At 42.9% G+C, this 14,065-nt stretch overlaps 1 protein-coding gene across 1 annotated transcript in view; it reads right to left on the reverse strand.

The window, feature by feature from the left end:
- LOC126176255 (octopamine receptor Oamb-like) overlaps positions 1–13,673 on the reverse strand; it is a 356,106-nt gene extending 342,433 nt beyond the window's left edge. The window contains exon 1 of the mRNA XM_049923401.1: positions 13,366–13,673. Within this exon, the coding sequence (XP_049779358.1) occupies positions 13,366–13,673 (308 nt within the window). The remainder of the gene's footprint in view (positions 1–13,365) is intronic.
- Between the last annotated feature and the right edge of the window lie 392 nt (positions 13,674–14,065).

Below are 14,065 nucleotides of genomic sequence, written 5' to 3' on the forward strand. Positions count from 1 at the left end.
AATATGTCGCCGTGTGACAGACGTTTGACATAGTATACGGCACGTCTATAATTTTAAACTATGTTATACATCCAATTAGGAATGTGAAAATTAGGGGGCTTGTAGTACAGCACGACAACATCTAACGAAAAGCACAACACAACACATTTTGCGATTCCGACAGAATCCAGTACATTGTGGTAGACGGTGAATGTTCAGTGTTAACGAAACACCGGTTGCGTCCGAAGAATTCGTGGAACTTGTAATGTCTTCAGTATACATAAATGACTTATCAGGTACGATTAGAAGCACTGTTTCATTTTTCGATGGCACATTTGTCTACAAGTTCACTGAGTAACCGTAAGGAAACGCGGAAAGAACTAGACAGTATTTGCACTTACGTAACGAATAGCTTTTGTATTTGTATGTGGAAAATCTCATGTATAATGCCTGACACAAAGAGAAACGGCAGTGCTCTATTGTATGTTTATTACTAAACTTCTGGAGCCCATCGTTGAATCTTTTAAGGTTTATGTTTAGAGGAAATAGATATGTACACTCATGCTCATAAATTAAGGATAATTGCAGAATGTGGTGCCACACAACGTGGCACTACACAAAACTGGCGCTTAATAGCATGGGCACATAAGGAACACACACGACACAGATCTGTTAGTCCACGGTATAGGTGATAAGTTGAGAAAACCATTCCGAAACACATCTGCTACAAAACACCAATGTTTCCTGCGCATGTACCCCGACATCAATATGGAATATGATTACCAGGCCGCACGACGGGTTGACATACTCTCGATCAGGTGGTCGGAAGCTGGTGGGGTATGGCTTCCGATTCTTGCAGCAGTGTCTGTCGGAGCACCGGAAGTGTCCTAGGGGTTTGAAGACGTGCAGCGATACGTCGACCGAGAGCATACCAAACGTGCTCGATGTGGTTTAGGTCTGGAGAACAGGCAGGCCACTCAATTCCCCTGGTATCTTCTGTTTCAAGGTACTCCTCCACGATGGCAGCTCGGTAGAGCCGTGCGTTATCATCTAGAAGGAGGTAGGTGGGACCCACTGCACCCCTTAAAAGGTGGACATACTGGTCCAAAACGACGTCCCAATGCACCTGACCTGTTACGGTTTCTCTGTCAGAGACATGCAGGGACGTACGTGCACCAATCATAATCCCACCCCACACCATCAAACCACGACCTACATACAGGTCCCTTTCAAGGACATTAAGGGGTTGGTATCTGGTTCCTGGTTCACGCCAGATGAAAACCCGGCGAGAATCAATGTTCAGACTGTACCTGGACTCGTCCGTGAACATAACCTGGGACCACTGTTCCAATGACCATGTACTGTGTTCTTGACACCAGGCTTCACGTGCTCTCCTGTGACCAGGGGTCAGTGGAATGCACCTTGCAGGTCTCCGGGCGAATAAACCATGTATGTTCAGTCGTCTGTAGACTGTGTGTCTGGAGACAACTGTTCCAGTGTCTGCGGTAAGGTCCAGAGCAAGGCTACCTGCAGTACTCCGTGGCCGTCTGCGGGCACTGATGGTGAGATATCGGTCTTCTTGTGGTGTTGTACACTGTGGACGTCCCGTACTGTAGCTCTTGGACACGTTTCCTATCTGCTGGAATCCTTGCCATAATCTTGAGATCACAGTTTGTGGCACACGGAGGGCATGTACTACGACCAGCCTCCAGTCGCCCTAGTATTCTACCCCTCATAACGTCATCGATATGTGTTATTTCAGCCATTTTCAACATACAGTCACCATTAGCACGTCTGAAAACGTCAGCACACTTGCTGCACCGTACTCTGACATGCACCAACACACCTTTGCGTGTGTGGACTGCTGCTAGCGCCACCGTGCGACGACCGCAGGTGAAATGCACCACATGGTCATACCCCGGGGTGTTTTAAGCCCGCAAACGGTCCACCAGAGCGTTGTTTCACCGTGTATCATAATTATCCTTAATTTATGAGTATGAGTGTAGAAATGTCTCTAGGAAAGTGCTTTGTATCTGTAAAGGAAATTGTCTAGAGCAATTCTGCGTTTAGAGTCCTCATAAAGTAATAATGAGAGCAGTATCAAACGAGTTATGAGATACCCTACAACGATCGTAATAGGTAGGTAGAACCCATGTGAAAATGTGATAGAGATGGTCAAAAAACTTCAACAGGTATTTCTGCAAGGTAGTCGACGCTGTTTTGACGAAAATATGTTTGCTAATTTTAAATATCCAATATTCGAGGAAGATCGAGTGACAATATTGTTACCTACTACGTCCATTTCCCGCAGAAATTATAAGCGTAAGATCAGACGGTGAGAGGGATTTTACAAGAGTTGTATGTAACGCAATCGACAGTTGGCAATGCTGTGGTGGAAACTTCAATCAGAACCAAACTTTTTTTTTGAGTCACCAGTTCTCTGATTCGTTTGATGAGACCCACCACGAATTCTGTTCTAACCTCTTCAACTCAGCGTAGCACTTGCGACCTACGTCCTCAGTTATTTATCGGATGTATTCCAGACTCTGTCTTTCCCTACAATTCTTATCCTCTACAGCTCCTTGATGTGTTAGTTGATGTTCTACCATCCTTTCCTTACTTATTGTCGGTGTTTTCCACATATTCCTTCCCTCACCGATTCTGCGGAGAACCTCCTCTTTCCTTGCTTTATCAATCTACCCAATTTACAACATTCTTCTGTAGCAGCACACCTCAAATACTTCCAGTCCCATACAATGCTGCGCTCCTGGTGTACACTCTCAGGTATTTTTTCTCAAATTAATAACTACGTTTGATACTAGAAGATCTCCTTTGGGCAGGAACGCCCTTTTGGCCAGTACTAGTCTGCTATTTATCCCCCCTTTCTCCGCCTATCATCGGTTATTCTGCTGCCTGGGTATTAGAATTCCTTAACTTTATCTACTTCGTGGTCACCAATCCTCATGTTAAGTTTCTCGTTGTTACATTTTTCTGCTACTTATAATTACTTTCCCGGGTTCGATTCCCGGCGGGGTCAGGGATTTTCTCTGCCTCGTGATGACTGGGTGTTGTGTGCTGTCCTTAGGTTAGTTAGGTTTAAGTAGTTATAAGTTCTAGGGGACTGACGACCATATATGTTAAGTCCCATAGTGCTGAGAGCCATTTTTTATAATTACTTTCATCTTTCTTCGATTTACCCTTATTCCGTATTGTGTAGTCATTAGACTGTTCACTCCATTCAGTACGTCCTGTAATTCTTCTTCACTTTCACTGAGGTTAGCAATGTCATTAGTGAATCTTTCACCCTGAATTTTAATTCACTCTTGAACCTTTCTTTTTCTTTCATCATTGCTTCTTCGATGTATATACTGAACAGTAGGCGAGAAAGACTACTTCCCTGTCTCACACCCTTTTTCATCTGATCACTTCATACCTATGGGTTACCTCTATTTTTCTCAGAATTTCGATCATCTTGCTCTATTTTACACTGTCGAGCGCTTATTCTAAGTCGACAAATCGTATGAACGTGCCTTGATTTCTCTTTGGTCTTTCTTCCGTTATCAACAGCAACGTCAAAATTGCCTCTCTGGAGCCTTTACCTTTCCTAAAGCCAAACTGGTCGTCATCTAACACATCCTCAATTCCTTTTCCATTCTTCTGTATATTATTCTTATTATCAACTTCGATACATGAGCTGTGAAGTTGCCTGTGTGATAATTCCCGCACTTGTCGGCTCTTGCAATCGTCGGGACTTGGGGGAAAGTCAAATGGTATATCGCTACACTCGTACACATCAACATGAATAGTTGTTTTGTTAACACTTCTCCAAATTACTTTAGAAATTCTGATGGAATGTTATCTATCCCTCTCCCTTATTTGATTTCAAGTCTTCCAGAGATCATTTAAATTCTGATTCTAATACGGGATCCCCTATCTCTTCTATATAGGCTCTTGCTTCTTCTTCTATCACGCCATCAGACAAGTCCTTCCCCTCATAGAGGCCGCAATGTATTCTTTCCGCTTTTGCGCTCTCTCCTATGCATTTAACTGTGGAATTCCCATTGCGCTCTTATATTACCACCCTTGCTCTGAATTTCACCGAAGGTCGTTTCGTCTTTCCTACATGCTGAGTCAGTTATTCCGACGACCATTTCTTTTCCGTTTTCTTCACATTTTTCATGCAGCTATTTCGTCATAGCTTCCCTGGACATCCTATTTATTTCATTCCTGAGTGATTCGTATTTCTGTATTTCTGAATTTCCTTGAACATTTTTGTACTTCCTTCTTTCATTGATCAACTGAAGTGTTTCTTCTGGTACCGATGGTTCCCTCTAAGTTATCTTCTTTGTACCGATCGTTTTCTTTCCAACTTCTGTGATTGCCCTTCTTGTTGTTGTTGTTGTGGTCTTCAGTTCTGAGACTGTTTTGATGCAGCTCTCCATGCTACCATATTCTGTGCAAGCATCTTCATCTCCCAGTACTTACTGCAACCCACATCCTTCTGAATCTGCTTAGTGTATTCATCTCTTGGTCTCCCTCTACGATTTTAACCCTCCACACTGCCCTCAAACGCTAAATTTGTGGACCCTTGATGCCTCAGAACATGTCCTACTAACCGGTCCCTTCTTTTTGTCAAGTTGTGCCACATACTCCAATTCTCCACAATCCTATTCAATACTTCCTCATTAGTTATGTGATCTACCCATCTAATCTTCAGCATTCTTCTGTAGCACCACATTTCGAAAGCTTCTATTCTCTTCTTGTCCAAACTATTTATCGTCCATGTTTCTCTTCCATACATGGCTACACTCTATACAAATACTTTCAGAAATGACTTCCTGACACTTAAATTTATATTCGATGTTAACAAATTTCTCTTCTTCAGAAAAGCTTTCCTTGCCATTGTCAGTCTACATTTTATATCCTCTCTACTTCGACCATCATCAGTTATTTTGCTCCCCAAATAGCAAAACTCCTTTACTACTTTTGTCTCATTTCCTAATCTAATTCCCTCAGCATCACCCGACTTAATCTGACTACATTCTATTATCCTCGTTTTGCTTTTGTTGATGTTCATCTTATATCCTCCTTTCAAGACACTGTCCATTCCGTTCAACTGCTCTTCCAAATCCTTTGCTGTCTCTGATAGAATTACGATGTCATCGGCGAACCTCAGTGTTTTTATTTCTTCTCCATGGATTTTAATACCTATTCCGAATTTTTCTTTTGTTTCCTTTACTGCTTGCTCAATATACAGATTGAATAACATCTGGGAGAGGCCACAACCCTGTCTCACTCACTTCCGAACCACTGCTTTCCTTTTATGCCCCTCGAGCCTTATAACTGCCATCTGGTTTCTGTACAAATTGTAAATAGCCTTTCGCTCCCTGTATTTTACCCCTACCACTTTTAGAATTTGAAAGAGAGTATTCCAAGTCTAGAAATGCTAGAATCGTAGGTTTGCCTTTCCTTAATCTTTCTTCTAAGATAAGTCGTAAGGTCAGTATTGCCTCACGTGTTCCAATATTTCTACGGAATCCAAACTGATCTTCCCCGAGGTCAGCTTCTACTAGTTTTTCCCTTCGTCTGTAAAGAATTCGTGTTAGTATTTTGCAGCCGTGACTTATTAAACTGATAGTTCGGTAATTTTCGCATCTGTCAACACCTGCTTTCTTTGGCATTGGAATTATTATATTCTGAGGGTATTTCGCCTGTCTCATACATGTTGCTCACCAGATGGTAGAGTTTTGTCAGGACTGGCTCTCCCAAGGCCATCAGTAGTTCTAATGGAATTTTGTCTACTCCCGGGGCCCTGTTTCGACTCAGGTCTTTCAGTGCTCTGTCAAACTCTCCACGCAGTATCGTATCTCCCATTTCATCTTCATCCAAATCCTCTTCCATTTCCACAATATTGTCCTCAAGTACATCACCCTTGTATAGACCCTCTATATACTCCTTCCACCTTTCTGCTTTCCCTTCTTTGGTTAGAACTGGGTTTCCATCTGAGCTCTTGATATTCATACAAGTGGTTCACTTTTCTCCAAAGGTCTCTTTAATTTCCCTGTAGGCAGTATCTAGCTTACCCCTAGTGAGATAAGCCTCTGCATCCTTACATTTGTCCCCTAGCCTTCCCTTCTTAGCCATTTTGCACTTCCTGTCGTTCTCATTTTTGAGACGTCGGTATTCCTTTTTGCCTGCTTCATTTACTGCATTTTTATATTTTTTCCTTTTGTCAATTAAGTTCAATATTTCTTCTGTTACTCAAGGATTTCTACTAGCCCTCGTCTTTGTACCTACTTGATCCTCTGCTGTCTTCACTACTTCATCCCTCAGAGCTACCCATTCTTCTTCTGCTGTATTTTTCCCCCCTTCCTGTCAATTTTTCCCTTATGCTCTCCCTGAAACTCCGTACAACCTCTGGTTCAGTCAATTTATCCAGGTCCCATCTCCTTAAATTCCCACCTTTTTGCAGTTTCTTCAGTTTTAATCTACAGTTCATAACCAATGGATTGTTGTCAGAGTCCACATCTGCCCCTGGAAATGTCTTACAATTTAAAACCTGGTTCCTAAATCTCTGTCTTACCATTATATAATCTATCTGATACCTTTTAGTATCTCCAGGCTTCTTCCATATATACAACCTTCTTTCATGATTCTTGAAGCAAGTGTTAGCTACGATTAAGTTACGCTCTGTGCAAAACTCTACCAGGCGGCTTCCTCTTTCATTTCTTAGCCCCAATCCATATTGACCTACTATGTTTCCTTCTCTCCCTTTTCCTACTCTCGTATTCCTGTCACCCATGACTATTAAATTTTCGTTTCCCTTCACTACCTGAATAATTTCTTTTATCTCATCATACATTTCCTCAAGTTCTTCATCATCTGCAGAGTTAGTTGGCATATAAACTTGTACTACAGTAGTAGGCGAGGGCTTCGTGTCTATATTGACAACAATAATGCGTTCACTATGCTGTTTGTAGTAGCTTACCCGCACTCCAATTTTTTTATTCATTATTAAACCTACTCCTGCTGTACCCCTATTTGATTGTGTGTTTATAACCCTGTATTCACCTGACCAAAAATCTTGCTCCTCCTGCCACCGAACTACACTAATTCCCACTATATCTAACCTATCAATTTCCCTATTTAAGTTTTCTAACCTACCTGCCCGATTAAGGGATCTGACACTCCACGCTCCGATCCGCAGAACGCCAGTTTTCTTTCTCCTGATAATGACGTCCTCTTGAGTAGTCCCCGCCCGGAATCCGAATGGAGGACTATTTTACCTCCAGAATATTTTATCCAAGAGGACGCCATCATCATTTAACCATACAGTAAAGCTGCATGCCCTCGGGAAAAATTACCTCTGTAGTTTCCCCTTGCCTACAGCCGTTCGCAGTACCAGCACAGCAAGGCCGTTTTGGTTAATGTTGCAAGGCCAGGTCAGTCAATCATCCAGACTGTTGCCCCTGCAACTACTGAAAAGGCTGCTGCCCCTCTTCTGGAACCACACGTTTGTCTGGCCTCTCAACAGATACCCCTCCGTTGTGGTTGCACCTACGGTACGGCCATCTGTATCGCTGAGGCACACAAGCCTCCCCACCAACGGCAAGGTCCATGGTTCATGGGGAATGTTTTGTTGTTGTTGTTGTTGTGGTCTTCAGTCCTGAGACTGGTTTGATGCAGCTCTCCATGCTACTCTATCCTGTGCAAGCTTCTTCATCTCCCAGTATCTACTGCAACCTACATCCTTCTGAATCTGCTTAGTGTATTCATCTCTTGGTCTCCCTCTACGATTTTTACCCTCCACACTGCCCTCCAATGCTAAATTTGTGATCCCCTGATGCCTCAAAACATGCCCTACCAACTGATCCCTTCTTCTAGTCAAGTTGTGCCACAAACTTCTCTTCTCCCCAATCCTATTCAATACCTCCTCATTAGTTACGTGATCTACCCACCTTATCTTCAGCATTCTTCTGTAGCACCACATTTCGAAAGCTTCTATTCTCTTCTTGTCCAAACTAGTTATCGTCCATGTTTCACTTCCATACATGGCTACACTCCATACAAATACTTTCAGAAATGACTTCCTGACACTTAAATCTATACTTGATGTTAACAAATTCCTCTTCTTGAGAAACGCTTTCCTTGCCATTGCCAGTCTACATTTTATATCCTCTCTACTTCGACCATCATCGGTTATTTTACTCCCTAAATAGCAAAACTCCTTTACTACTTTAAGTGTCTCATTTCCTAATCTAATTCTCTCAGCATCACCCGACTTAATTTGACTACATTCCATTATCCTCGTTTTGCTTTTATTGATGTTCATCTTATATCCTCCTTTCAAGACACTTTCCATTCCGTTCAACTGCTCTTCCAAGTCCTTTGCTGTCTCTGACAGAATTACAATGTCATCGGCGAACCTCAAAGTTTTTACTTCTTCTCCATGAATTTTAATACCTACTCCGAATTTTTCTTTTGTTTCCTTTACTGCTTGCTCAATATACAGATTGAATAACATCGGGGAGAGGCTACAACCCTGTCTTACTCCTTTCCCAACCACTGCTTCCCTTTCATGCCCCTCGACTCTTATAACTGCCATCTGGTTTCTGTACAAACTGTAAATAGCCTTTCGCTCCCTGTATTTTACCCCTGCCACCTTCAGAATTTGAAAGAGAGTATTCCAGTTAACATTGTCAAAAGCTTTCTCTAAGTCTACAAATGCTAGAAACGTAGGTTTGCCTTTTCTTAATCTTTCTTCTAAGATAAGTCGTAAGGTCAGTATTGCCTCACGTGTTCCAACATTTCTACGGAATCCAAACTGATCTTCCCCGAGGTCGGCTTCTACCAGTTTTTCCATTCGTCTGTAAAGAATTCGCGTTAGTATTTTGCAGCTGTGACTTATTAAACTGATAGTTCGGTAATTTTCACATCTGTCAACACCTGCTTTCTTTGGGATTGGAATTATTATATTCTTCTTGAAGTCTGAGGGTATTTCGCCTGTCTCATACATCGTGCTCACCAGATGGTAGAGTTTTGTCATGACTGGCTCTCCCGAGGCCGTCAGTAGTTCAAATGGAATGTTGTCTACTCCCGGGGCCTTGTTTCGACTCAGGTCTTTCAGTGCTCTGTCAAACTCTTCACGCAGTATCTTATCTCCCATTTCGTCTTCATCTACATCCTCTTCCATTTCCATAATATTGTCCTCAAGTACATCGCCCTTGTATAAACCCTCTATATACTCCTTCCACCTTTCTGCCTTCCCTTCTTTGCTTAGAACTGGGTTGCCATCTGAGCTCTTGATATTCATACAAGTGGTTCTCTTCTCTCCAAAGGTCTCTTTAATTTTCCTGTAGGCAGTATCTATCTTACCCCTAGTGAGACAAGCCTCTACATCCTTACATTTGTCCTCTAGCCATCCCTGCTTAGCCATTTTGCACTTCCTGTCGATATCATTTTTGAGACGTTTTTATTCCTTTTTGCCTGCTTCATTTACTGCATTTTTATATTTTCTCCTTTCATCAATTAAATTCAATATTTCTTCTGTTACCCAAGGATTTCTATTAGCCCTCGTCTTTTTACCTACTTGATCCTCTGCTGCCTTCACTACTTCATCCCTCAGAGCTACCCATTCTTCTTCTGCTGTATTTCTTTCCCCCATTCCTGTCAATTGTTCCCTTATGCTCTCCCTGAAACTCTCTACAACCTCTGGTTCTTTCAGTTTATCCAGGTCCCATATCCTTAAATTCCCACCTTTTTGCAGTTTCTTCAGTTTCAATCTGCAGTTCATAACCAATAGATTGTGGTCAGAATCCACATCTGCCCCAGGAAATGTCTTACAATTTAAAACCTGGTTCCTAAATCTCTGTCTTACCATTATATAATCTATCTGACACCTTTTAGTATCTCCAGGATTCTTCCAGGTATATAACCTTCTTTTATGATTCTTGAACCAAGTGTTGGCTATGATTAAGTTATGCTCTGTGCAAAATTCTACAAGGCGGCTTCCTCTTTCATTCCTTCCCCCCAATCCATATTCACCTACTATGTTTCCTTCTCTCCCTTTTCCTACTGAGGAATTCCAGTCACCCATGACTATTAAATTTTCGTCTCCCTTCACTACCTGAATAATTTCTTTTATCTCGTCATACATTTCATCTATTTCTTCATCATCTGCAGAGGTAGTTGGCATATAAACTTGTACTACTGTAGTAGGCATGGGCTTTGTGTCTACCTTGGCCACAATAATGCGTTCACTATGCTGTTTGTAGTAGCTTACCCGCATTCCTATTTTTTTATTCATTATTAAACCTACTCCTGCATTACCCCTATTTGATTTTGTATTTATAACCCTGTAATCACCTGACCAAAAGTCTTGTTCCTCCTGCCACCGAACTTCACTAATTCCCACTATATCTAACTTTAACCTATCCATTTCCCTTTTTAAATTTTCTAACCTACCTGCCCGATTAAGGGATCTGACATTCCACGCTCCGATCCGTAGAACGCCAGTTTTCTTTCTCCTGATAACGGGGAAGGCCAGCATAAATGCTTTCGGTATTGTAAAATTGCAAAGAGATGTACTAAATACTTGAAATAATAGGTATCGGTGCCGGTAATATACAATACGTACACAATCAAGACAGAAAGATGCGAATAGAAAATAGAGGAAGAAGTGTTCGTATTAAGAACGGTGAAAGATGGGTATGCAGCCTCACTCTTCTATCTGCACACCGTAGAAGCAACGACGGAAGCAAACGATTTCCTCACCTATGCCAATGTCATCACCTCATCGTGGCACCTACAACAGACACCTGGCCCAATGGCTCTCGATGCTTTTGTTCACTGTCAGTTCTCCGTAGGCATTATGCAAGCGCCTGTGACTATCTGCGATGCTCAATGGCGCCCGTGAATATCTGTGATGCTCAATGGCAGCTCTCTGCTTGGAACACACCTCCGTCACAGACGCCATTTTGAGCGTTACATACAGTGCCGCCACCTTTAAGAACTTCAAGAAACTATAGAGCGCTGGAGAAGAAATATTCCACGATGTCCCACAGAAAATTCAGCATTTTTTAAACGAAACTGGCTGGGAAAAAATAGTGTGCCGCATTACTTATTGAACAACCCTTGTATAATAGCCAATGCAATAACGAAGAAATCACGTCACAAGTTTCGACTGATAATATGACCTAAAAAGAAAATTTTGTTTCGAATGTAAATTCGGAAGTGTACATAATGTGGAATCACAATGGATTATTTGCGAAAACTACTGCAGAATTGATGATTTCTGAATTTTTGCTGAAGAAGATGTGAGTTGAAAGTCAGATCGGTATCTTCAAATGAAGACGAATTGAGGAGATAGCGCACTGATATCCCCTCTGCATATGTGGAACGTATTTTACTTATCGACACGACGGCAAATCTTCGAAAACCAAATATGGTTTCTGATGAGATGTTTCACGAAAATAATTGCTTGGAAAACTAATTTAAAAGTAACAAGATGCACATTATTTTAATAAAGGACAAAGAATTGTAACAATAAATGTCACTGGATTTCTAATTTAAGGGCATCGTGCATGCCCATGCTGCAAATTGCAACCTACGTGCAAGTGAATGCGAGGGCGTGGCATCCGTGTGGCAGTGAAAAAGCGAGCACTTGGCTGCGCCAGCGACGTGACCGTCTCAAGCGCTCACTCGGTTGCCAATAGGCGAGGCAGCATCTCTAAATTTCGGCAACTTCAGCGAAGTACACGGTGTTTCAAGAATGACCGGTATATTTGAAACGGCAATAAAAACTAAACGAGCAGCGATAGAAATACACCGTTTGTTGTAATATGCTTGGGACAACAGTACATTTTCAGGCAGACAAACTTTCGAAATTACAGTAGTTACAATTTTCAACAACAGATAGCGCTGCGGTCTGGGAAACTCTATAGTACGATATTTTCCACATATCCACCATGCGTAGCAATAATATGGCGTAGTCTCTGAATGAAATTACCCGAAACCTTTGACAACGTGTCTGGCGGAATGGCTTCACATGCAGATGAGATGTACTGCTTCAGCTGTTCAATTGTTTCTGGATTCTGGCGGTATACCTGGTCTTTCAAGTGTCCCCACAGAAAGAAGTCACAGGGGTTCATGTCTGGCGAATAGAGAGGCCAATCCACGTCGCCTCCTGTATGTTTCGGATAGCCCAAAGCAATCACACGATCATCGAAATATTCATTCAGGAAATTAAAGACGTCGGCCGTGCGATGTGGCCGGGCACCATCTTGCATAAACCACGAGGTGTTCGCAGTGTCGTCTAAGGCAGTTTGTACCGCCACAAATTCACGAAGAATATCCAGATAGCGTGATGCTGTAATCGTTTCGGATCTGAAAAATGGGCCAATGATTCCTTTGGAAGAAATGGCGGCCCAGACCAGTACTTTTTGAGGATGCAGGGACGATGGGACTGCAACATGGGGCTTTTCGGTTCCCCATATGCGCCAGTTCTGTTTATTGACGAAGCCGTCCAGGTAAAAACAAGCGTCGTCAGTAAACCAAATGCTGCCCACATGCATATCGCCGTCATCAATCCTGTGCACTATATCGTTAGCGAATGTCTCTCGTGCAGCAATGGTAGCGGCGCTGAGGGGTTGCCGCGTTTGAATTTTGTATGGATAGAGGTGTAAACTCTGGCGCATGAGACGATACGTGGACGTTGGCGTCATTTGGACCGCAGCTGCAACACGGCGAACGGAAACCCGAGGCCGCTGTTGGATCACCTGCTGCACTAGCTGCGCGTTGCCCTCTGTGGTTGCCGTACGCGGTCGCCCTACCTTTCCAGCACGTTCATCCGTCACGTTCCCAGTCCGTTGAAATTTTTCAAACAGATCCTTTATTGTATCGCTTTTCGGTCCATTGGTTACATTAAACCTCCGTTGAAAACTTCGTCTTGTTGCAACAACACTGTGTTCTAGGCGGTGGAATTCCAACACCAGAAAAATCCTCTGTTCTAAGGAATAAACCATGTTGTCTACAGCACACTGGCACGTTGTGAACAGCACACGCTTACAGCAGAAAGACGACGTACAGCATGGCGCGCCCACAGATTGCGTTGTCTTCTATATCTTTCACATCACTTGCAGCGCCATCTGTTGTTGAAAATTGTTACTACTGTAATTGCGAAAGTTTGTCCGCCTGAAAATGTACTGTTGTCCCAAGCATATTGCAACAAACGGTGTATTTCTATCGCCGCTCGTATAGTTTTTATTGCCGTTTCAAATATACCGGTCATTTTTGAAACACCCTGTATGTTCGCGTTCTCTCTCCCACGCCGTAGCAGTGTGAACGCCAGACGGATCGGTCACGCGATTGCAATGCCCTTCTACGCACCCCGTGTCGTTGGTGAGCTCGCATGTCCAGGGGCAGGGCTCCGGGCGGGGCTGCGCCGTGTGCGAGTCCTTCCAGCCGACGAGCGGCGGGAAGCAGATGACGAAGCTGAGCACCCAGACGCCCGCGATGAGCATCTTGGCGCGCCGCGGCGACATGATGCTGGGGTAGGTGACGGGCCGCGTCACAGCCACGTAGCGGTCCAGCGAGATGGCGCACAGGTTCAGGATGGACGCCGTGCACATCCACACGTCCACCGCCAGCCACACCGCGCACCACACGTCGCCGAAGATCCACACCTGCCGGAACATTCCAAAAAACACACTATTACAAACAACTTCCAATTTACTTAAAGAAATATCAAACCAATACATTAATTACTTCACTAAATTGCAATATATGATAAAATACACGTGTTTTAAAAATAAACACAGAGAAATACAAATCTTAAAGTAAAACTTTTACGCCATACTAAAACGATTTATTAGATTGTTTGCTAGTGATGGTGTAGTCTACAGGAAATTGTCGTCTTTGGGCACTTGTAAGAAAATGCAGAATGACTTGAACAAAATTTCCACTTGCTGTAATGAATCTTTAAACATCGATATACGCTTTAAGAAAAAAAAAAAAAGAAAAAGATATTGATGGAAAATGCAACACTGTAAACTTTGGTGGCTGATGGATGAACGTGTGCTGCTGCAGC

This window comes from Schistocerca cancellata, chromosome 3 (genome assembly GCF_023864275.1).
Source record: "Schistocerca cancellata isolate TAMUIC-IGC-003103 chromosome 3, iqSchCanc2.1, whole genome shotgun sequence".
Lineage (NCBI taxonomy): Eukaryota > Metazoa > Arthropoda > Insecta > Orthoptera > Acrididae > Schistocerca > Schistocerca cancellata.